This window comes from Dreissena polymorpha, chromosome 15 (genome assembly GCF_020536995.1).
Source record: "Dreissena polymorpha isolate Duluth1 chromosome 15, UMN_Dpol_1.0, whole genome shotgun sequence".
Taxonomy (NCBI): Eukaryota; Metazoa; Mollusca; class Bivalvia; order Myida; family Dreissenidae; genus Dreissena; species Dreissena polymorpha.
The window spans coordinates 58,598,495-58,624,406 of record NC_068369.1 but is presented as its reverse complement, the minus strand read 5'-3'; the positions used below and the strand labels follow the sequence as shown (position 1 = coordinate 58,624,406).

At 35.2% G+C, this 25,912-nt stretch overlaps 1 protein-coding gene across 1 annotated transcript in view; it reads left to right on the top strand.

Moving 5' to 3' along the window:
• LOC127860275 (uncharacterized) overlaps positions 1-25,912 on the top strand; it is a 271,820-nt gene that overhangs the window by 34,316 nt on the left and 211,592 nt on the right. Inside the window, exon 2 of the mRNA XM_052398273.1 lies at positions 10,393-10,491. Within this exon, the coding sequence (XP_052254233.1) occupies positions 10,422-10,491 (70 nt within the window). The 5' untranslated portion in view covers positions 10,393-10,421. The remainder of the gene's footprint in view (positions 1-10,392; positions 10,492-25,912) is intronic.

Genomic DNA, 25,912 nt, shown 5'->3' with positions numbered 1-25,912 from the left:
CAAGAACGCATACGCCTAGGATCATGAAACTTCATGGGTAGATTGATCATGACTCGAAGATGACCCCTATTGATTTTGAGGTCACTAGGTCAAAGGTCAAGGTCACGGTGACCCGAAATAGTAAAATGGTTTCCGGATGATAACTCAAGAATGCATACAGTACACTCCACGCGTTTTCCCCAAAAAACGCGCTCCCTCCGCGGGTTTTTTCTGCTAGCGAGTGTTCACGCGGCGTTGGAAGAGCGAGGTGAACTCGATAAAACGCTCGGCGTTACGCCGCGTTCGCTAATTCCCGCGGCGTGTATTACTTTAGGCTAGGCGGTAAATGCAGACACTTTCCGTTCTTATCAGTGATCGCCGCCCAACGCCGCGTTAGCAATGTGCTACTGGGCATGCCAAAAAATAAAAACATTGTTATAATAAATTGTTTAAATACTGTAGTACATGTATAAAAAAGATAATTGTATAGAAAATTAATACGTATAAAAATTATGTTTTTTAATTCACAGGTACGTCTACAATATGAATTAGTCTAATATAATACATTTGACAAATTAATATTTAAATCATAACACATGTGACACAAGGATAAATGTTCCGTAAAATTTCCAAATGAGAATAATAATTCGTAATCCGAAACACACTACGATTTTTAATTGTTAACACGACGTTTACAAATGCTTCCAATATACAGTCATGTATATTTCCCGACAAAAAGCGCGCGAAAATTATGCTGCAATGTACAAGGTCAAGGTACAATGTATACTCCTGCAAAGCGTGCGTGTATTGATTTTTTTTATACAAACTTTGTAGCGCAGAGAACATTGAATTTTGTTGATTTCGGTTAAAAGTTTCTTTTGTATTTATTAACGGAATTATATCACGAATAAGTTGATATTTCCTCTATAATAATTTTAAATCGAACACGCCGAATCTTTATCGTTACGGTATTTTAGTAGAGTAATTATTTTAACACTAATTGTATAGTAAACTGACTAAAGAAGACATCTGGGCGGAACTGGATTTGATGTGTTTGACGTTATGAAAACACGCAAAGCTTGTTTACTGACCTATTGTGTAGACTGCTGTCTGCGGTGTTTTGACAAAAGGGATTAACATGTGTGAATGTCACTCTGCCGATTTGGTCCATAATTACTGGTAAACATTGTTTAGAATGTCGACGCAACAAGAATACAACTGTGAATATTAAATGCAATTATCAACTCAATAGTTACCACCTTTTAGCAATCAATGGAATAACCTACAAACAAAGAGAAAATCAATGCATTAGCGAGCAGAGAATTGACTTTGTTCCGACAATTAAAACCATTCCTTATGCATTCTTTGAACGTGTTTACTTGAGTAAGTTATGCCTTTAGATAGGAAGAGGCTTTTCTTTGATTACGTCAAACTGTCAATTCACACAGATTTGCGAGATTTTTAGGGTCCTTGGTCATTTGTATACATGTTCAGTATAGAAAATCACCTGCTAACATGAAAACTTTGGATTAAATTATCAAAATAAAAACAATGTTGCAAACTGTGTTTATATTAATTGGTAAGTATTAGTTAAAAGACGACGTTTTGTGTGTCGTAAATCAACGTGTTTTCTATAAAACAACAACTACTTCTACAACCACGTCGGGATCGATCTATCTTGGTTGTTTTTTTTTAATTGTAAATATTATACTACATGTACATGTATGTACTTGTAATAAATGTAATTTTATTTGAAAATCAGGAAGTCAAACAAAATTAAATTGATCGTTATCTCGTAAAACGCGGAGTTTCCCCCGCGTTGCCAACGCCGAGGGCCGCCGCGTCGGCTTATCAGTTTTGCCGATCGTTAACCGCCGTGTTCAAAATCATGCAAACGCCGCGTATAGCGGGATTTTCTTAATCTCCCTCCAGGTCGAAACCCGCGGAGTATGGAGGGGATTTGGGGAAAACGCGTGGAGTGTACTGTACGCCTAGGATCATGAAACTTCATGGGTAGATTGATCATGACTCGCAGATGACCCCTATTGATTTTTAGGTCACTAGGTCAAAGGTCAAGGTCAGGGTGACCCGAAATAGTAAAATGGTTTTCGGATGATAACTCAAGAACGCATATGCCTAGGATCATGAAAATTCTCAGGTAGATTGATCATGACTCGCAGATGACCCCTATTGATTTTGAGGTCACAAGGTCAAAGACCAAGGTCACGGTGACCCGAAATAGTAAAATGATTTTCGGATGATAACTCAAGAACGCTTTTGCCTAGGATCATGACACTTCATAGGTACATTGATCGTGACTCACAGATGACCCCTATTGATTTTCAGGTCACTAGGTCAAAGGTCAAGGTCACAGTGACAAAAAACGTATTCACACAATGGCTGCCACTAAAACGAACAGCCCATATGGGGGGCATGCATGTTTTACAAACAGCCCTTGTTATTAAATTAGATTCAGTGTTCTAATGGTATAAAAATTATAAACTAAAAGCACATTTAACTATTTAATATAAGGATTGAATAATAAAAGTTTTGTAAGTACCAGATTTAGCAGTTAAATGCAAAATGTTAATGTTTTTCTAGGACAACACATGTATGTGTATATTTTTCTTTCATAAATGTCTTATATCTAATATATATATATATATTTTCTTAGCACTGATTTTAACTATTTGTTGATGATTAAGTGATTTGATATTGGTCTCAACTGTTATTTTTTTGAGGGCAGTCGTATTCGCCCAAGGCAGAGGGCCAATAAGACTGACCCGAGGACAAATAACAGGGCCAATATCAAACACTTACTTATTAATGATGTTATTTAAATATCTACATGTATGTATAACATTTCACATTTACTTTCTTATTTAATACTAGAATAGATTCAGACTGACTTAAAACAAAATGGCTGCCATTTCCCGGAGTTTCTTGCTGAAATCTATATTATTGTTTGGACCTACCTTATCAGCCAATCAAATTATTAAATTTGCAGGCTGTATATCTATATCCCTTTTCAACCCATAGTGGCCCTGCTATAATGTATACTCTTGTTTTATTGTACATGGCAGATGCTTGATTATGAAATTGATGAAAATCCGATAAATATGTAGGTGCATTTACTGTTAACAGTACACATTGTAAACAGTTGATGAATGTTTTCAGACATTTTAACATCTGGTCCAGAGACATGTGGTAATGAAAATAGAGCAGAAAGTCAAGCAGAAGTCGATGCTGAGCACACAAGTCTTGAATGTCAAGCAGAAGTCGATGCTGAGCACACAAGTCTTGAATGTCAAGCAGAAGTCGATGCTGAGCACACAAGTCTTGATGCCCCAGATGGCTATGGGTAAGTTAAATTAAAAAAATTGAAACAATGTACTTTAATATCCCCATTGGAGATCAATGTTTTTTAGCTGAGTTGCGCTTTCCAGTGTTTTTACTTTTCTTACTTTTCGAATGGCTTTCTAAGATCTCAGTACTACTTTTCAGCGCACCTGATTACAAAATGCTCATTGTGAGCATAGAGAAAACTCCTTTTCTGATAGAGCAAGAACTAGGGCTTAGATGTTTGATGTGAATCTTGTCTATTAGACAATAGGTTGCGTTTTGGTCATGTTTTGGAAATTTATGCTGAACAAGCTCATCTGAGAAGACCAAAATAGCAGAATCTTTGGTTTTCTATTGATTTAATTATCGCCACTGTAGTGTGTGTTGTCAGAAATAAGGACTATATATTTTGTAATAAGTTTTGAATTAGTGTTGCTTGCTTCTATTTGAATAATATTCTTTGTAACTTTTTCAGAAACATGGACGAAGATGACCACACTATATCAAATGGGAATGAAGAGGAATTTGAGGGAAAGAGAAAAAGGAAGCCCCCCAAAAAGGCTGCAAAACTTCAGAAATTCACAGAGGTAGAAACGGAAGAAATAAAAACTTACTTTAGTGAATATCTAAAAAGTGGAATTTGTCCGCAGAAACAGCAGGTTGAAGATGCCAAACAGAAAAGTTGTGAGAAAAATGGGCAAATATGGAAAAGGTCAAACGACAAGATAATTAAGAAAATTAGTGCAATGAATCATAAGAAAAAATAAAAACATGTTGTTTACTACCGGTACTCGGATGGAACATTATAAGAATTCCTTCGAGGGACATTGAAAAGTTCATGCAACAGTGACTTGGCAAATATGGGTGATGTTTGTATGCAAGTGGTAATTTTTGTGTGTGCATTTTATTTGTTGAATTGAAACTTTACTATGTATATGTCTAAAGGTGGAAAAGAATCTGGTATATTATCAAACGTTAAAAATGCTTATACAAAAGCTTAGATACAATATTTTCCTTTTTGCTTCATCGATGCTTTTGGAATGTACCTTATTTATTTTCTTATATACCTGATTTCAGTTTACAAATAATATAAGTAAAGTTTAAGGTATATAATAAAAACACATGTTATGAACATAAGGTCACAAATGAATTTTAGAAGCAAGCTCTATTTGTAACTACTTAGGAAGAAACATTTTTCCAAATAGATTCTTTTTTCTCCTGTGGTTTTTCTTAGATTCACAGCTTTTGTTATTTAAAAAAAAAGAGATTGTGTGTCCTTTCCAAAAGTTGCTTATAATATGTAACTTAAGCTGCCATATGTATGGTCCAAACTTGAAGAAAATGTTTTGGCAAGACCAATATGGAATCTGGGTCATGTGGGTCCAAAAGCTAGAATGTGTGCAAAAATTTACAAAAATAATTGTAAATATGCTTGAAGACACATTTTTGATCCATTATTTTTCAAGATAATATCATGTTTTGACAAATCTTGAGGAAACTTTGTAAGAGTTGTCTAGACATTTTTAGTTTGAAATTGTTAGTTCAAAATACATATGCACACACCCTAAGCATATTTTTTTTGTTATACAGTTACTGGTTTGTAATTTTTAAAAAGGACGAGGCAGTTGAATAAAACACTGACAATTAGTTTTTTCTGATGGGAATGTTTACCAGTATGATTGGAATAATTTTTGTCATGCCGCTGGGATTGAGCTCGATATAGTTGCCACAATTGCACTTGCGTGTCTGTATGTACGTTGGTTTAGGTTTTGGGTCAGGATTGCTTGTCCAGGCTGTATCTCCCTTATGCAGTGACACTTTGTTTTTAAATAACTTGGTATAATTGTTAAACATCATGAGCCGGTGTGCAACACGAAAGATCCAGGTCTCTCGCTCAAAGGTCAAGGTCACACTTCAAATATCGTCAAATATAGATCCGTTGTATGGGTTCTGCGAGTTTGACAGTCCCACTACACAAAAAAACACACATGTCCAACACACGGGTGTATGTTAATGCGGCGATTAGAAAGCCTGGTGTTCATTGGCTCGTCGTTTTCATAAACAGGCTTCTGATTGCCTCAGATATAGTTGCTCAAGTCGATATAAGAGTTCAAAGGTAAATAATTAGCATTATACACACTGTCCGATCTGTGTCTCCCTTATGCATTGACACTTTTTTAAAAATAACTTGGCATAATTGTTTAACACCATGAGCCGGTGTGCAACACGAAAATTCCAGGTCTCTAGCTCAAAGGTCAAGGTCACACTTCAAATATTGTCAAATATAAATCTGTTGTATGGGTTCTGTGAGTTTGACAGTCCCACTACACAAAAAAAGCCACATGTCCAACACGCGGGTGTACTCGCATGCGTCGATTAGAAAGCCTGGTGTTTATTGGCTCGTCGTTTTCATAAACAGGCTTCTGATTTCCTCAGATATAGTTGCTCAAGTAGATTTAAGAGTTCAAAGGTCAAAAATTAGCATTATACACCTTGTCCGGTCTGTATCTCCCTTATGCATTGACACTTTTTTTTAAATAACTTGGCATAATTGTTAAACACCATGAGCTGGTGTGCACCACGAAAGATCCAGGTCGCTATCTCAAAGGTCAAGGTCACACTTCAAGTATCGTCAAATATAAATCCGTTGTATGGGTTCTGCGAGTTTGACAGTCCCACTACATAAAAAAGCCACATGTCCAACACGCAGGTGTACGCGCATGCGTCAATTAGAAAGCCTGGTGTTCATTGGCTCGTCATTTTCATAAACAGGCTTCTGATTGCCTCAGATATAGTCGCTCAAGTCGATATAAAGGTTCAAAGGTCAAAAATAAGCATTATACACCTTGTCCGGTCTGTATCTTTCTTATGCATTGACATTTTTTTTAAACAAATATTTCTTGTTGGTTTTTGTCAGTTTTTTTTGTTTTTTGTTATTAATTGTGTCTTTGTCCAAACAGGATACCAACTTTGCTTTATTGACACTGGGCTCGACAGGCATCTAGTTCTGAAGTTCATGTCATGTGTGTGTATAGGTAAATGGAGATATATTTTATACATATTAACTGTCTATACATGTTGTAAATAGGATTTATACTGAGTCTGTAGAAGAAATACGACATTCAATTTCAATATTTGTTTGACTTTTCCTAGGTGTTGTTTAGCTCAACTTTTCAAAGAAAATGAGAGCTACTGTACCCACCACGGCATTTGCTGTGGTCAAATTTTTATAAATCACAAATAACTTTGGGAAAATGTTATTTGTTTTTGTCAATGTTAGTTTTTCATTACAAAAGCTTAAATTACAAAACTTCAATGTACTGAAAAGTAAGTGTGATCTGAGATTATACTCTGTAATAACTTGAACATATTGAAAATTAACATGTGATCTGAGCAAATATGTGACAAGTATTCAGAAAAGTTGACCAGCGATGTCCTCTGGCAGCCCTCGTTTTTAATTGTTTTATTTTGTTCCATTTTGTTCTGCTGCAGTAAAATCCATTTGCGAACAAAGTTAAATCTGATATTAATTAATCTTTACACTCTTCGTACAGAGACGGATATTTTTGTTTAAGAATAAGGTCATATTTTTTTCAGTAACATTTTCATTATATCTTCCTTTGATGACCCACAATAATTGATATTAGGTTCATATTAGTGACATCCCACAACCATTTTGTTAATCTTATGCTATTAAAGTTTGTCCAGTATGCCTGCATTTTGTCATTTACTGGTTGGCAACATTGTTTTGAATCGACCAATGATGCACATTACTTTTGAGCATTTATCTTGCAGGCAAAATATCCACTATATGTCTTGACATACACCTCTGAAAAATAAAAAATGTGTAGTTTTAAGTCATGTTGTGTCAATGTACCTGAATGTATGTTGAATTGGTGGGTAACCATGGTCTTGGTGTGTGATGCTTTACCGAGTATGTGGTTTTGTATGGCTGAAGTGAGAAAGAGAAGAAATTACATTATAAAATGTTGCCATTTTTAATGTGTAAATCCAGTTAGTTGTGGTTAATGCAATTCGATGCACAATGCGGATCATTTCATTTATAATATTTTTGAACATGATAAAGGAAACTTATGTCAATATTCCTTTTGCTTAAGTTTTGGGGAAAGTGATTTCAATGGTTGAAATTTTCTACATTCAAAGAATAAGTGTTGTATTGTTTCTTAAGAGCACTAGCATAGATTGCAAATACTTGATTGTATTAGTTTACATTTATAAATGTATGCATTCGTGACAGTTATTTGATAGATATGTTTTTATTAAACATTTCTAACATATGTGTCATTTGTTGGTATTTGTGTTAAATACATAGTTTTTTAGTGGAGTTGTAACTCTTTATTTGACATAATATGATCCCACAATTTATTTGGGTGAAAAGACACACAGTGATATAGACACAGAAGTCTGAAAAACACACAATGTATCTTTCGTTAGAAACAAAAATGAAAACACCCACAATACGAGATTTTGATAGTCCCACAAAATATTAGACACACAATGTATCATTCGTGGGTCTGTCCGTCCGTCCAAAAACTTTCACATTGCCAATTTTTTTGCATTATTGAAGATATCTTGAAATTTGGCATGCATTTGTATCTCATGGAGCTGCACATTTTGAGTGGTGAAAGGTCAAGGTCATCCTTCAATGTCAAAGGTCAAATATGGCTTCAAAGCGGCGCAGTAGGGGGGAGTGTGTTTCTGACAAACACATCTCATGCTTTAGGTAATTTTACATTAACTTCTTCATTTCTACACCCATTTACTTCAAATTGATACTGAATATCTCTTATGACAATACGGTATATCTCAACTATGCATGGCCCCATTACCAACCCTGGGGCGCCCCCTGTCAAACATGCGGCGTGGGGATACACTTCGGCCTCTGCCGAGCCATTTCTAGTTAATAATGAAACAAACAATTATATAATGTATTTATTGTATTTTCATTCTTCATTTAATTAGATTTTTTTATTAAAGTTTTAAGACATGTGCAATATTCAATGGGACTCCTTTTGGACTACTACTTTTTCCAAGCAAGGAGTCCTAGGACTCCTGTTTTAAAATCCTAGTGAGATTCCTGTCATTCGTTAAAAATGAAAAATTATCACTGTACCTGTGTAAAATTCTTGAATATTGTCTTTCATTGTAAAAGAATATTAATTCAAGTTAAAAGAAAAATGACATAACATTTAAATAGTGTCATGTGTTTTGCATTTTCTATTGCTTTTTCTTATGATTGAGTCAAAACACAGTTTACACGTTCGATTGTTCATGAAAAATATAACAGACCAACAAACATACCTTTGAGAATCTACGTTATATAATAACGTTTTGTAGTAATGTCTTAATCATATCTTTGTTATGTGCAATTATCAATATTTATTCTTCAGACCACATTTGCTCTGATGATCATGGGAATCTTGAATTTTAATAAAGATTTAATAAAATGTATATACATGTATACACTAGTGCAGTGCTCCAACTATGATTTGAAAAGGGCAGGGGGGCTTTTTTGTCAAAAGGTCACTTTCCACGCGCAGTATTTTGTGAAAACGGCACTTTCGAGCGCGCAGGCCTTTCTGGAATGCTTCCTGTTGCATGTTAATTTATATGTTATTAATAATTGTTAGAATATAATTATTATTCCCATTATTATTAAACCATTCAAATATAATGTATACAATGAGGATTTAAGTAATTACAATGTAATAAGAGATTTATTAATTATTATATGTAAAAAAAAAAAATATATATTTAAAAAAAAATGTTTAAGGCAGGGGGTGGGGGGGGGGGGGGGGGCGAAGGGCAGGGTGGGGTGCCCTTCAATTTAGGCCTAGCTGGAGCACTGATAGTGGTACTAAGTATATTGGCTTTGAAATATGACTTAGGTGTTAGAATGTTCATTTTATAACCCCGCTTCAATTTATAGACTAAACAACACATGCATATGTTTGCCATAATTGTAATCATTGTCAGTGCTCATGAAAATCCCGAATGTAATTAATAAAAATCAACTGATTTATAATATAATTGATATTCTCCGCCAAAGCTCTATACACCCCTGTTCTGAAATTCGACATGTCACATGATATCTAAAAAAAGCAACAGCGTTAGTGTTGCAGTCTGCAAAATTAACCTATCGCCTGATTGCCAATGCGATGAAATATCAGCTCTGGCGATAGAAAAATTTAATATAGATCGCCTGAGTTGCAATGAAAAAAATCCAAGAAAATAAACCAATAAATAATCAATATACGCATTTCAGGTGTAAATTTTTAGCGACACCGCTTGGTTACTTCCCTTAGTTTTCTATCATAAGTGATCTCCCTTAGATGTTATAGAGGGTGTAAAATGTCGTAATACTTTTGGTTAACTGAAATTGCATTCTAGGCCGATAAATAAAATAATAATGCAAGTTTTTTTTTTAAATTAAGTACAACAGTTGAATGTGAGTTATTAATAGCTTTGAAATTATGAAATAACCGTAACAGTGTTTATCATTCATCTGATTAAGATCGATACCCGTGAGCACCGGCTTTGTATTTTTACTGGTAAATACATGCTGTCAAGAATTACACTTTTATTGTTCTGCTAAGGTCAACAATGTGACGATGATGATGTTGATGATGATAAAAACTTTGAATATAATGTAAATAACATTGCAAAATATTGTAATGAACTGTCAGCGTCAGATGTGATGGAATAAAAGTTTGAAACCTGGAATACTCATTTGTTTACACTTTAACCCCCCAATTGCAAACTATATATAACGACTGTTGTCATCCTTTCAAGATAACGTCACTGTAAATTAATTCAATTTTTTTCTGGCTAAGAAAATTCCCTCTGGCTATGCCATTTTCAATGTTTCATAGCCACATTGGCCATGAAGGCAAAAAAGTTAGTTTTGCAGACTGGTGTTGTGAAACTGGTCTATTACAGCTTTCGCAGAAGGAAATGTTTATGAATGGTTAAAACCAAATGGGTCCTTATATTAATTGATCCAAACAGAATTAAAAATTATTCATGAAATTTTCGTTTTGTTGTTTTCAGGTGTTTTTTATGCTGACCAATACACCGTCATGTTAACGTGCACTGTGTCGAAGATGCAGTTATCTGCAGTCATTCTACTTTTTATTCCTCATCTTTTGGGTGAGTACTTTTTTATTTTGGAGTTTAACCCATTTATACCTAGTGGACTCTCCCATCCTTCTTAATTGGATCAATTTATTCCCAAAATTTAAGGGATGTCTGGTATATTTATGTCTATATTTAGATTATTTGTTACAGAAATTCCTTTAAACAAACAGCGTAGACCCTGATGAGACGCCGCATCATATGGCGTCTCATCAGGGTCTACGCTGTTTGCCAAGGCCTTTTTTCTAGATACTAGGCATAAATGGGTTAACTGGAGCAATAGTGTCAGTTCAAAAAACATATGTTTAAAATCTATAAAGTTGTGTAAAGTATTATTAAAATATAAAACTTGACTTAAGTAGTAATAATGGAGAATATGGTATGAAAGTTTTTACTCAGTAGTTGTCATGATCACTCATTCGTTTTTAAGCTCAACAAATTTTGGACTAGTTTTAGCTATACTGCTCACTTATTTGTAAGGGTCATTTTGTGGGGTCACTGGCCAAGTTTCATTACTCTGACCTGCAGTTGAGCAGAATTATGCCCATTTTGGACTTTTAAAATAAAGGTTAAACCTTTGCGTGCAAATACTCCATACATGTAGATCTGCATCTACTACAGATATTGAAATAAAACGTATGTGTTCAGTGCATTTATCAAAATTTATTTTAATGACCAAGATTTAAACTGTGACCAGATTGTTTGAAGGATAGTGCCCCCTTTTGTACTAAAAAAAGCTCAGTAAAGGTTTGCGCGCAGCAAGTACATATCCAGGTGTTTCACTGGCCCTAAAAATGTTGTCGCCACTTTTCCATGACATAAAAACGGTCAATTAATCCAGTGATAATTTTAGAAATCAAAAGTTGTCCCAGGGACTCGTAGGTGTTGAATCTATGGGTCCCAGGGTCCCATCTATGAGCAGCAGAAAAACATAGTGGATCAGGGTATTTCAACATTTTAATGACATCACATGGCTATCTAGTCGCAATTAAACAGGAAACTTTGAAAGGCAACTAGACAGTTTTATGACTTGATTATTTTCAAGACTTAAACAGGCAATTAAACAGGAAACATGAAAAGGATATGACTAGATCACTCCATTATCCATTCATCATGTATATAGGTAAAGGTAGTTGTCAACAAGGTTTTTTGCGGGTAACGATAGGTGTGAACAGGGATGTTTTTTTTCCAGTTTTGTCTAGATTTTTAGCATCTCCATTATACATCACATTCACGCGTGTAATGCGACAAACAATAACCCCACTTGCCCATTATAATAGATGAGCAGTTTTACAGCAATACTGACATATCTCAACAACTGTAGCCATTAAGATGCAGCGTCATTAGCATAAAAAGTTTCCACTTTAAAACAAAGAACTACAAGTTTTTATTCATCATTCAAATTAAAAGCCCGGGCATGATTTTACATGATTTCTTATTTTCGCATGTTTTACATGAAATGCACAAGGGCTGTTAATTTGTTGCTAGAAAATTACAAAATTGTCAGAAAAATATAGTGCTATGCAGCCTATGCTCCGCATAATAATGTCGCTTCCTATTGTTTAATACAAAATTAAGCTTTCCAATGACCCGGATTATTGATTGCGCAATAGTAAAATGGCGGCCATTTTCGGTTGATTTGCAATATTTTTTGGTCTTAAATTCTTTTTTCTCTGTTTGAAAAATATTTTTTAGTATCATAATTTATACACTTTTAGGATTGTGCGTCCGCAGAATGAATATATAGCAAATGTTTGCCTCCCCTGCGATTTCTTTGCGTCCAGGAGGCAGGATTCGGACCTAATATTATCCCTGATTAATCTGAACTTATTATTAATGACAATCACCTTACAACTAAATTTATGTCAGTGGTTATATTAATACTTTTTTATCTATGATTTCCTATCATTACCCAAATTCTAGAAGTAACTTCATAAGCATTATCATACTTCTTCGATTATGAGACGGAAAGTTTCTCTCAGAATTTGATAAAAAAGTTGGGGACTCGTCTTATAAAAGCATCCTAATAATTATCTCAAATTTTTTCATAGATTTCGGAATGTAAATATTAATTATAATAGTCATAACACTGCTGAAGTCACCACCCTATATATTTTGTGTACAAATTGTTTACTATATTTATATCCAATATATAATTGTCCCCTGCCGGTGAGTTTTTTAACATCAGCATCATGGTGTCCGCTCTCTATTTCAAGTAGTTTTCATCCGATCTTCACCAAATTTTGTCAGAAGTTTTATCAAGATGATCTTAAGGCCGAGTTTGAACATGGACCATGCCAGATCAAAAACTAGGTCACGGGGTCACTTAGTATGTTTTACACATTCAGCATGGTAGTTTTCATCCGACCATCACCACACTTGGTCAGAAGTTGTATCTAGATAATGTGTAGGTCAATTTGAACATTGGCCATTCCCGGTCAAAAACTTGGTCAAGTGCGTTTTAAACATTGAGCATGGTGTTTGCTGTTTTTTTGTGAAGACAACATGCAAAATAGTTTGTGTCAATGCGGCATGTGGGGGTATTAGTCACATCTGTGACAAAGCTCTAGTTCAAGTAGTTTTCATCAGATCTTCACCAAACTTTTCAGAAGATGTATCTACATGATGCCTAGGCCAAGTTTGAACATTGGCCTTGCCGGGTCAAAAACTAGGTCACAGGGTTACTTAGTGTGTTTTAAACATTTAGCATGTTGTCCGCTCTCTAATTCAAGCAGTTGTCATCCAATCTTCACCAAACTTGGTCAGAAGTTTTTATCCAGATGATCTCTCAGGGTTCTCAATAACTTTTGAGCCAACAGGTTAAACTGTGAAACCAACAGGCCTTCTAGGGGGGTGCGGGGGCATGGTCTCCTGTAAAATTTTAAAATTGAGCACTTAATTTCCTGCATTTTGGGCCATTTTTAGCCGGATTTTTTTCGAAAAAATCTCGGCTTATAGATTGATGTTGTCGGGCGGGCGGGCGGGCGGGCGGGCGGGGTGGCGGGGTGGCGGGGTGGCGGCGTGCTCGAAAATGTTAAAGTTCTTATTTCATGTTATAACTTTGGTATGCTTGGACCTAGAGTCTTCAAACTTGACATGAAGGTTGGCCAGGATTAACAGATGACCACTGGTCATTTCAAGGTCATTCATTTGAAGGTCAAGGTCACTGTGACCTTCAATATAAAAAATGTTAAAGTTGTTATAACTTTGGTATGCTTGGACCTAGAGTCTTGAAACTTGACAAGAAGGTTGGCCATAACTAGTTAGTAACCACTGGTCATTTCAAGGTCATTCATTTGAAGGTCAAGGTCACTGTGACCTTGAATGTAAAAATGTTAAAGTTCTTATTTCATGGTATAACTTTGGTATGCTTGGACCTAGAGTCTTCAAACTTGACATGAAGGTTGGCCAGGATAAACAGATGACCACTGGTCATTTCAAGGTCATTCATTTGAAGGTGAAGGTCACTGTGACCTTCAATATAAAAATGTTAAAGTTGTTATAACTTTGGTATGCTTGGACCTAGAGTCTTGAAACTTGACATGAAGGTTGGCCAGAACTAGTAAGTAACCACTGGACATTTCAAGGTCATTCATTTGAAGGTCAAGGTCACTGTGACCTTGAATGTAAAAATGTTAAAGTTGTTATAACTTTGGTATGCTTGGACCTAGAGTCTTGAAACTTGACATGAAGGTTGGCCAGAACTAGTAAGTAACCACTGGACATTTCAAGGTCATTCATTTGAAGGTCAAGGTCACTGTGACCTTGAATGTAAAAATGTTAAAGTTCTTATTTCATGTTATAACTTTGGTATGCTTGTACCTAGAGTCTTCAAACTTGAAATAAAGATTGGCCAGTACTAGAAGATGACCACTGGTCATTTCAATGTCATTCATTTGAAGGTCAAGGTCACTGTGACCTTAAATGTTAAAATGTTAAAATTGTTATAACTTTGGTATGCTTGGACATAGAGTCTTCAAACTTGACATGAAGGTTTGCAAGCACACTTAGATGACCACTGGTCATTTCAAGGTCATTCATTCTAAGGTCAAGGTCACTGTGACCTTGAATGTAAAAATGTTAAAGTTCTTATAACTTTGGTAGGTAAAAATGTCAAAACATAACACAAGGTTTGCTCATGCCTTGAAAAGTACTTACATTTCATTTTGACCTTTGAACAATATTTCAGTAATTTAAGTATTGCATTGACAAAAACACGAAAGGTACTTTCCTGTCATTTAAATCAAAAATCCGGCTTCAATGCGGTCATCTCCGACCGCGGAACTCTTGTATGGCTATTTTAATGGTCAACCAGGCACTTAAATTTGAGCATTTTTTGTGCTTTTTATTAATTTTAGCTTTTTTTCTTCAATAAAATTCTGACTTTCTAGTAAGTTTCCAACAAAGGTTTGCCCTAATTCATTAAAAATACGATTTTTCACAAATAAAGTGTATCATAATTCGCATAAATACGACTTTCGGATATGTAATTGCACTCGATTTTTAGGGTCAATTTTTACAATTTTGACAGGTGATTTTCGCACAAGGTTCCATTTGGGAGTTTTATTATAAGTAGAAAAAAACTTTGATTTTGGATTGGGAATGGGGCCGAAATTCTGCCCTACACAAATGGGCGGAAAAGGCCTGATCGTCCGTCTATCATGCACATTTTGCGTGACACTTCTAGTTTGAAACGTAACTGAATTTAAACAAACTTTCACAACAACAAAAACTTAGCATTAACACAAAAAAACGCAAGCAATCAGGAACAAAAACTCACCATGTGATGAAAAGAACGTCAAAATATCAAACTGCTTTTTTTTACCAATTCCAATTTGCGCCTTTTCATTGTTGTTGTTGTTGTTATGCGTTAAGTGTGATAATCAATCCATGTCTTTGCTTAATAGCAAAAAGGAGCAAAGTTACCCAAAGACAAGCAAATTGCGAAAAGTCATTTGTCGGTTTTCTGAATCTGAGTTATTTTCAACCAACAAAAAATCTGATTTCAAATGGCCGATTCAGCCAGCTCTTATTGAGAACCCTGTCTCTAGGCCCAGTTTGAACCTGGGCCATGCCGGGCCAAAAACTAGGTCACGGGGTCACTTAGTGCCTTTTTAGCTCACCTGGCACGAAGTGACATGGTGAGCTTATGTGATCGTGTGATGTTCCGTGTCCGTCGTATGTGCGGGCATGCGTGTGTCCATCTACAATTTGTTTGTGCAGACAATAGAGGTCTAAGTTTTCATCCAAGCTTTATCAGGCTTGCGAAATTGCCGGTCCTGACCAGCAGATTTCCATTTGGTCCGACAGGTTTAAGGGGTGTTGCTGCAGTTTATTTAACCGAGGATAAATTAATAGCAACACCGCTGATGCTATTATCACAACTCAATATTTTTGTTATCAGTATCATCAGAAATGACCGAGTTGGTTCATAATACAATTGTCAGTGGTTGGATCCCAGGCGGGGTTAACTTTTATTTTTACTTTTTTTTTCTTTCTTTAATTTCATCCTTGTTTTATACTGGAGCTCTTTAGTCCTGTTGTTTACATTTATCAATTTAAAGCATTTAAACACAAACTTTAAAACATGCCGAAATCTGTGAACATGTAAGTTATTAATGATTATGGTCAAGTTTGATACTGTATGGTATTATGTTTGTGATTAAATATAGTTTTTTTTATTAATGTTTTTGGTAAGCTGTTGTGATCCCAGTTAAGATTGTAAACAATTTCTAATGTTTATGCACATTTCTGACAATCTATGTACCGGTACTTGGGTTTTGTCTTATTGCTGTTTTTTTAATGAAATTTGACGTCTAGACGGTAGGGATAATTAAAACAAAAAATCTCTGTTAAAAGTGCGGCGACCCCCTTTTTTTATTTACATGTTTTATGATGACAATACGTAGATGAACATATTTGAGCAGTTTCGAAGAATTCTATTTGGCAGAAATTTTTTTAATTCCATTTTTGTGGTTAAAACAGTAAAAAAATGATGTTTTTTTGGGTGACACACATTTAAAAAAATAAATTTCTTAAAATTTAACTTGTGTACTCCATTTTATTGGTAGTGTGTGGTTTAATTAAATGGCATATGATGTATCTTAGCTAAATAATATCTACATGTTGTCAATTTCATAGGTTATTAATTATTTTTACGCAATTAGAGATTTTTCAGTTTTATTGAAAAAAGTACATGTTATATAATGGTGAATACATTCAAAACAAGGCCGGTGACCCTATGTTTGTATTTCTTTTTTCATATAGTATTTTTATGTATATCTTAAATATAAATTTTTGACAAAATCTATTTGGTGGAAAAAATCAGCAAAACTGCAGCACCCCTTAACAAGAATGTCGGTCCTGGCAACCGGCAAAATGTGAAATGAATGCAAACAAATCATTTTTTTTTTTTTTCAAAGTTGAAAATTCGAAGAGCAAACCCCTTTCTACATCATGAGAATGAAGCTGCTCATTGATTTGATGTTTGCAATAAGTTTGTTACGTACAATTAGCAAATCTGACTGGTTACACAACACCTACTCCAACCTCAGTTGCAAAATCGGCAACTGGGTTCTAACAAAAAAGATTTTGATAGCTTTGACATATTTTTCCAGTAGATAAGGACATAAAAATATGCATTTGTTTATGAAGCATGGCTTTAAAAAGGTTGTTTTTTAAATATAAACAATGTTCTATTGATATCTTTATAATATGCACTTGTCATTGGTCTTCAAAAATGTTATCATTTTACATTGTACAAGTTAATGTCCGTTAACGGCAATTTTATTTTCGATACTTCTTGTTACTTTAGTTTACTTTGTTTTAATGCCTAAATGGATATAATTGGTCAGTTAAGCATAGTTTGACCAATAAGATGCCCTGTTACAAATTTCATTGGATGATCATCATCTAATATGTTGTTTTTTTAGGTCCAGCTAAATTTTCTCCGGGCCGGCACATTTTCTGAAATGCCTGTCCGGATGACAGGCATATTTTTTCCAATTTCGCCAAGCCTGCTTTATGAAATCTGGGTTGGGATTGTATTTGGGTCATCTGGGGTCAAAAGCTTGGTCACAAGGTCAAATAGAAAAACCTTGTGTAAACAATAGAGGTCACAGTCAGTGATTTTTTTTGCTTTTTTTTTTGTTACAGCCTGTGTCATTTGGATTGGGAAAATTAGCGCGATAAACCATGAAATTGGGAAAAATAGCGCGATAAACCATGAAATTGGGAAACATTATAAATATGATTATAAGAACAGAATTAAAGTTGCAAAGTTCATGTTTGACAGCATTTTTATATTATAAAGTGTTGCTTTAATGTCTTCTTACAATGAATACAAGTTAGTTAATATGCTTCCACATGCATATTAAACTTGCAATAATCTATAAATTCTTAAATATACCATTTAATCATAACCTCTTTAAGAGTATGAATTTAATTCAGCATTTAAAAAAAAAAATATTGACGTTCCCATTCTGATTCTCTAACTTTGGAGAGGCTATTGGTCGCCCAAGCAAAGGTCAACTTGGTTGATATATCATATAATGGTGAAAACATTTGCAAATTTTAACAAACACGCTTTAGTGTTCTTGCTGTGTAAATGATGTATTAAATAGAGTTAAAATAATATATTTCATTTGTTTACCTTTCAATATCTTGCACTTGACGTCCTCAGTTTCATGCTATTTTAGCAAATTGTACAGCTTGACAAACATAATAAAGCAGAATATGCATATGAATCTGATTATACACAGATCCAATACCATATCAATCAAATCATGTTTGTCTCTTTTCCTTTTCGAGCGCTACTAATCTTAAATGCTTTAACTTTGTGAGTAGACTAACTCCAATTTCCCAACACTGATTTCTGCACATTCACTGTGAAGATTTCTTAAATTCTAATAAATATTTGTTGTTTTTTATCTCAAACGTCGTATTTTGCGTCAAATGACACACGCATGAAATTATTCCCTAATAACCATATGATATCCGTAGTTAATTTGAATGTTATTTATCATTTTCGCTGCTCATTGCAAATTTCTCGTCTGCTTGCCGCCATCTTGAACGTGTGTAGAAACAGGCGTTAACAATCGGGATACATCGACTATCGTCGGTATCCTCCGCAATATAGAGAGAGATGTGTGGATAACAACGTAAAATGGTATTCGGCTACATTCGCGAACAATACGTAAGTCAGTTTTCGTTCGGCGACGACTAGACAAGCTCGATCGGCACTCGTGGTACGAAATTAACGCAAAATGACATTCTTATCTCATTGGCTTCATTGGGAAAATTTTGTCAGTTTTTGGGAAATTTTGGTCAGATTTTTTTGCAATTGGGAAGCAGCCGAATATCGGCGGTAATTTTGGGCAAAGAAAATCACTGACAGTTTTCATCCAATCTTTATGAAATTTGGTCAGAATGTTTATCTTGATGAAAGCTGGGTTGGGATTGTGTTTGGGTCATCTGGGGTCAAAAACTAGGTCACTAGGTCTAATAATAGAAAAATATTGTGAAGACAATAGAGATCACAGTTTTCATCAGATCTTCATTAAATATTGTCAGAATGTTTGCCTTGTTAAAATCTGTGTTGGGATTGAATTTGGGTCATATTTGGTCAAAAACTAGGTCACTAGGTTAAATAATAGAAAAACCTTGTGGAGACAATAGAGGTCACAGTTTTCATCCAATCTTTATGAAATTTGGTCAGAATGTTTATCTTGATGAAATCTGGGTTGGGATTGTATTTGGGTCATCTGGGGTCAAAAACTAGGTCACAAGGTTAAATAATAGAAAAACCTTGTGTAGACAATAGAGGTCAGAGTTTTTAACCAATCTTTATTAAATTTGGTCAGAATGTTTATCTTGATGAAATCTGGATTGGGATTGTATTTGGGTCATCTTGAGTCAGAAACTAGGTCACTAGGTCCAATAATAGAAACAAAATTAGTGTAGACAAAAGAGGTCACAGGTTCCATCAGATCTTAATGAAATATGGTCAGAATGTTTGTCTTGTTAAAAATCTGGGTTTGGATTGAATTTGGGTCATCTAGGGTCAAAAACTAGGTCACTAGGTCAAAGTTTGAAAAAAACTTGTGTAGACAGTAGAGGTCACAGTTTTCATCCAATCTTAATTAAATTTTGCCAGAATGTTAATCTTGATGAAATCTGGGTTGGAATTGTATTTGGGTCATATGGGGTCTTAAACTAGGTCACTAGGTCAAAGCATAGGAAAACCTGTTGTAGACAATAGAGGTCACAGGTTCCATCAGATCTTTATGAAATATTTTCAGAATGTTTATCTTGATGAAATCAGGATTGGGATTGCATTTGGGTCACCTGGGGTCAGATACTAGGTCACTTGGTCAAATCATAGAAAAACCTTGTGTAGACAATAGAGCTCATAGTTTTCATCTGTTCTTAATGAAATATGGTCAGAATGTTTATCTTGATAATATCTGATATTGGATTGTATATGGGTCATCTTGGGTCAAAAATTAGGTCACTGGGCCATTTTAGTAAAACCTTGTGTAGATAAAAGAGGTCACAGTTTTCATCACATCTTAATGAAATTTTATTTGGCCCATTTGTACTTCATGATTTAGCTAGCCGTAGTCTGATAGAATTTAAGTTGATGTAGCAAGGTGAGTCAGGTGAGCGATTGAGGACCATCATGGCCCTCTTGTGTAACATTCACCATGGTGTCCGCTCACTTATTGAAGTAGTTTTCATCCAATCTTCTTCAAACTTGGTCAGAAGTTGTATCTAGATGATCTTAAGGCCAAGGTCGAACATGTGCCTTGCCTGGTCAAAAACTAGGTCACGGGGTCACTTAGTGCATTTTAAACATTTAATAGTTGTCCGCTCTCTAATTCAAGTAGTTATCATCAGATCTTCACCAAATTAAGTCAGAAGTTTTATCCAGATGATCTCTAGGCCCAGTTTGAACCTGGGCCATGCCGGGCCAAAAATATAGGTCAGGGGGTCACTAAGTGTGGTTTTTAACATTCAACATGGTGTACGCTCTCTAATTCAAGTAGTTTGTATCAGATCTTCACCAAACTTGGTAAGAAGTTGTATCTAGATGATGTCTAGGTAAAGTTCGAATATTGGTCATGCTGGGTCAAAAACTAGGTCATGGGGTCACTTAGTGTGTTTTAAACATTGAGCATGGTGACCGCTCTCTAATTCAAGTAGTTTTCATCAGAGCTTCACCAAACTTGGTCAGAAGTTGTATCTAAATGATGTGTAGGTCAAGTTCCAACATGGGCCATGCCGGGTCAAAAACTAGGTAGCATGGTGTCTGCTGTTTTTTGTGAAGACAACATGCAAAATATTCTGTGTCAATGCAGCATGTGGGGGTATTCGTAACGTCTGTGACAAAGCTCTAGTTGTTATATGAATCAATATAGATTTTTAAGCTCACCTGAGCACAACGTGCTCATGTGAGCTTTTGTAATCGCCCTTTGTCCGTCTTTGGTTGTGTGGCTTCAACATTTGCCTTGTTAACTCTCTAGAGGCCACATTTATTGTCCAATCTTCATGAAATTTGGTCAGAAGATTTTTCTCAATGATATCTCGGATGAGTTTGAAAATGGTTATGTTTGCTTGAAAAACATGGCTGCCAAGGGGCAGGGCATTTTTCCTTATATGGCTATGTATGGCTATAGTACAATCTTGTTAACACTCTAGAGGCCACATGTATTGTTCGATCTTCATGCAGGGTTGCCACTTAACTTGAAAAGTCAGGGAAATTTGATTTTTATTTTCAAGGTCAGTGAAAAGTCAGGGAATTTAGAAAAATGGTCAGTGAAAAATGAAATTTCACACAAGTCAGTGAAAAGTTAGGGAAAAATAAAATTTTGGATGGATGCATAAGTTATTTAGTGGCTATGGCAGTTTTCAGGTATCATTTGTTTTAGTAGATTCAACAGTATATTTTGTATTTGAAATGTTTTGACTATTTCTATGTACATAAAACATTTACATGTGTAAAGCATGTTCAAAAAAATAAATTTATCTAGTTTTTCTCTTTAATTAATTGTTTGTATCCTTGAAGGCTGAAATGCTTTGCAACCCTTGCCCCCAGTGCTGATTAATTCTATATTTTATGCTTTGCAGGATCATTAGAGATGACAGCATGAATGAGCTATACTAACTTTGCCTATAATAAGCAAAATGTAAAATCTTTGAGAAAAAGTTGTTGCACAATAATGTTTGCCAAAGACCATGGCTAGTTGAAATAATCATTGGTACTAAGTTCTAACAGTTATATACATTTATAAATAGATTTATTTTTATTAACATTTCCCATCACCCATACTCGTATATATTCCCCTATGCTTGCACCTATGCATCATGCAAAGTTTAGTGAACAAGTATTACTGCTTTGTTATTTGTGAAATTTTTTATGTTAAAAAATAAAATAAACATAAAATGGGTGGATTTGGTCGGCTGTATGGGGAGGAGGAGGCCGAATATGTCGCAAAATTAGTCAGTGAAAACCAAGATTTGGTCAGGGAAAATTCAGTGAAAAATCAGGGAATTTTATTTCATCAGGTTTGTGGCAACCCTGTCATGAAACTTTGTCAGAAGATTCATCCCAATAATATCTTCGACAAATTAAAAAAATGATGCTGGTTGGTTGAAAAACATGGCCGCCAGGGGGCGGGGCATTTTTCCTTTTTTGCCTATAGTAAAAACTTGTTAACACTCTAGAGGCCACATTTATTTTCCGATCTTCATGAAACTTGGTCAGAAGATTTGACCCAATGATATTTTGGATGAGTTTGAAAATGGTTTTGGTTGGTTGAAAAACATGGCCACCATGGGGCGGGGAATTTTTCCTTATATGGCTTTAAATGGCTTTAGTAAAACATTGTTAACACTCTAGAGGCCACATTTATTTCCAATCTTCATAAAATTTGGTCAGAAGATTTGTCCCAATGATATCTTGGATGAGTTCGAAAATGGTTTGGTTGCTTTAAAAACATGGCCGAAAGGGGGCCGGGCATTATTCCTTATATGGCTATATATTGCTTTAGTAAAACATTATTAACACTCTAGAGGCCACATTTATTGTCAGATCATCATGAAACCTGGTCAGACGATTTGTCCCAACGATATCTTGGATGAGTTCCAAAATGGTTCCTATTGGTGGAAAAACATTGCCGCCAAGGGGGCGTAGCATTTGTCCTTATATAGTTAAGTTAAACCTTGTTAACACTCTAGAAGCCATATTTATTGTCCAATCATCATGAAACTTTGTCAGAAGATTTGTCCCAATAATATCTTAGACAAGTTTAAAAATGGTTCCAGTTGCTTTAAAAACATGGTAACCAGGGGGCTGGGCATTTTACCTTATATGGCTACATGAATCTTCATGGAACTTTGTCAGAATATTTGTTTAAATGATATCTTGGATGTTTATGAAAATGGTTCTGGGCTGTTGAAAAATGTGGCTGCTAGGGTGTTCACTAGTCATGAAAGTTGGTAAGAACATTTTGTTCTAATGACATGTTGGGCTGCACAGAACTGGTCAGTTCCTTTGAATCTCAGGTGAGCGACTTTTGGGCTTTCAGGCCCTCTTGTTTATTGATGTTTTGGATGTGTACGAAAATTTATCCAGTCTGTTGACAAATATGGCTGCCAGGGTGTTCACTATTCATTAAAATTGGTTAGAACATTTGTTCTAATGACATCTTGGGCTGCACAGAACAGGCCAGTTCCTTTGAATCTCAGGTGAGCGACTTTGGGTCTTTCAGGCCATCTTGTTTCTATACTCGTGTGTTTGCTGGTGTTTGACATCAGCAGAGTAGAATGTGGGCCCACATTCCCATCATGGCCCTCTTGTTTCTTAATGGTGAATAGTACAGTTACAGTATACCTTACCAAGAAAGTGGAGACAATTGTTTTGACAAAGAAGAGTGAGATGCAGTCAAATTTATACTTGTGTGCATTCAGTTTGACATTTTACCATTTAAGAGATGGATAATGCAAATGCCCAGTTGGAGCAGCATCAGTTGAATTAAGCCTTGCGGATGGCATTGTTCACTCACCATGGTGAGCAGGCAAGAGGAATTTTATACCGTCTCATAATTCACGTAGTCTTCTAAAGTCAAATAACTTCAAAACTCTAAAATGAAATATTTGGCATGTAACATCATATAGTGGTCCTGTGCTAAGTTTTGAAAATAATGCCCCTTGGGTCAAAATTTGCCCGGCCTGGGCGTGTGGGGTGCAATGTAAACAGCTTCTCTATTTGGTATGTGACACCAGATTACTGTTCATTAGCCCAGAATTTTTGTGATAAAATGATTTTCAGATTTTTTTTTTCTAAAAGTGTCTGGTAGGAGGAGGGAAAAAAAAGATGGGGGACCGAATATGCACTTATTTAAAAAATGTTATGGTATGAAGTTCTTTTTACTAAGCAACCGCAGTGATTTTTTTAGAACATCTTGATTTGCTAAATGATAATAATCAGACTGTAGGTCTTGATTTGAAGTTTTAAAATCAGTTTGAATTTTTAAAAATATCTTAACTGGTTCAAATATTATGCAATTTTTCACTTGTCCAAAATTGACTTTTTGGTAATTTTTTTGCTGAGCATTTTAGTCATAGTACCTGTGCGTTTTGCGGACTTAGTGTGTGGAACAAAATAACTTTTTTTGCTTTCATTTGAATTTATTTTTTGTTTTAATTGTCTCATTTGGTTCAAACTTGCCATCTCTTTGTATTTTTCACACGGAATCCATTTTTTTGCATTAAAAATACTTTATCTCAATAAACAAAAAACACACTATTGAGGATTAAAAGAAACATTTAATAGTTTATTGTCCAGTAAAAATCAATACTGCAGACAAATACAAAAAACATAATAAAACCCTTTTGCTCTTAAATGTATAAAACAACAGTATTGTTACTTGCAATACATGTGTTGTTTAAAAGAAAATTTTCTTCTAGAGATTGAACAATATGTCATAATGTTCATATTTTGGAGAAAAGAAAACACTGGTGTCCTGAGGTAATGCACTCTGGCAGGTCGAAAACATCAAGAATGAACTTTATCTCTACAGTCTTTGTATCCTCTCTGATAGGCCATACAAACACTCCTGCTTTTCTTTCTTGCAAAATTAGTTTATTTCCATTACAAACCCATTGTTCAAAGAGTCAAGTTTTTGCAATGTTCACAGTGGATGCCAAGTGCCTGACATGTTGGACCAGGGAATTTCATTTTGGATACAACTGCACATTTTTAACCTAAACAAATAACAAAAACTATTTCAAATAATCATTTTATTTTATTTGGACATTCATGGCTTGAAAATGTTTTAAAAACTGTTGATTTTGCGATTTTTTAACTTTTGGTACGAACCAGTCTGGAACAAAACTGAAAGTTTTGTACCCATTTCGTACCCATTGAAAATAACGAAAAAAATATGTATAATATGCACACATTCTACACTACAACTGCATTAACCCATTCAGCCCTAGTGTCGTATATATGCGTCCAAATAATCTACAGTGGAGTTCCTAGGGTCGTATATATGCGTCCAATAATCTACAGTGTGAATTCCTAGCGTCGTAAATATACGACAACTTAGATGTAGCTCTGAATGCCTAATGACTTAAAAATACATCTGTTCAAATTGGCATTTAAAGAAATAGATATTTATTTGCAGTAAGTTTTTCAACCTAAAAAAATTCTTCTAACAAATACTTTCTCAATTTGGAAAATGATTTTGTTTTACCATTTCTGGTCAAAACCTGTGAGAAAAAAGATAAAAACTAGTGACCTGAAAATCAATAGGGGTCAACTGCCCGTCATGATCAATGTCCCTATGAAGTTTCATGATCCTAGGCATAAGCATTCTTGAGTTATCATCCGGAAACCATTTTACTGTTTCGAGTCACTGTGACCTTGACCTTTGACCTAGTGACCTGAAAAACAATAGGGGTCATCTGCCAGTCATGATCAATGTACCTATGAAGTTTCATGAACCTAGGCGTAAGCATTCTTGAGTTATCATCCGGAAACAGTTTTACTGTTTCGAGTCACTGTGACCTTGACCTTTGATCTAGTGACCTGAAAAACAATAGGGGTCATCTGCCAGTCATGATCAATGTACATATGAAGTTTCATTTACCTAGGCGTAAGCATATTTGAGTTATCATCTGGAAACCTTTTACTGTTTCGAGTCACTGTGACCTTGACCTTTGACCTAGTGACCTGAAAAACAATAGGGGTCATCTGCCATTCATGAATCATGATCGATGTACCTATGAAGTTTCATGAACCTAGGCGTAAGCATTCTTGAGTTATCATCCGGAAACCGTTTTACTGTTTCGGGTCACTGTGACCTTGACCTTTAAGCTAGTGACCTGCAAATCAATAGGGGTCACCTGCCATTCATGATCAATGCACCTATGA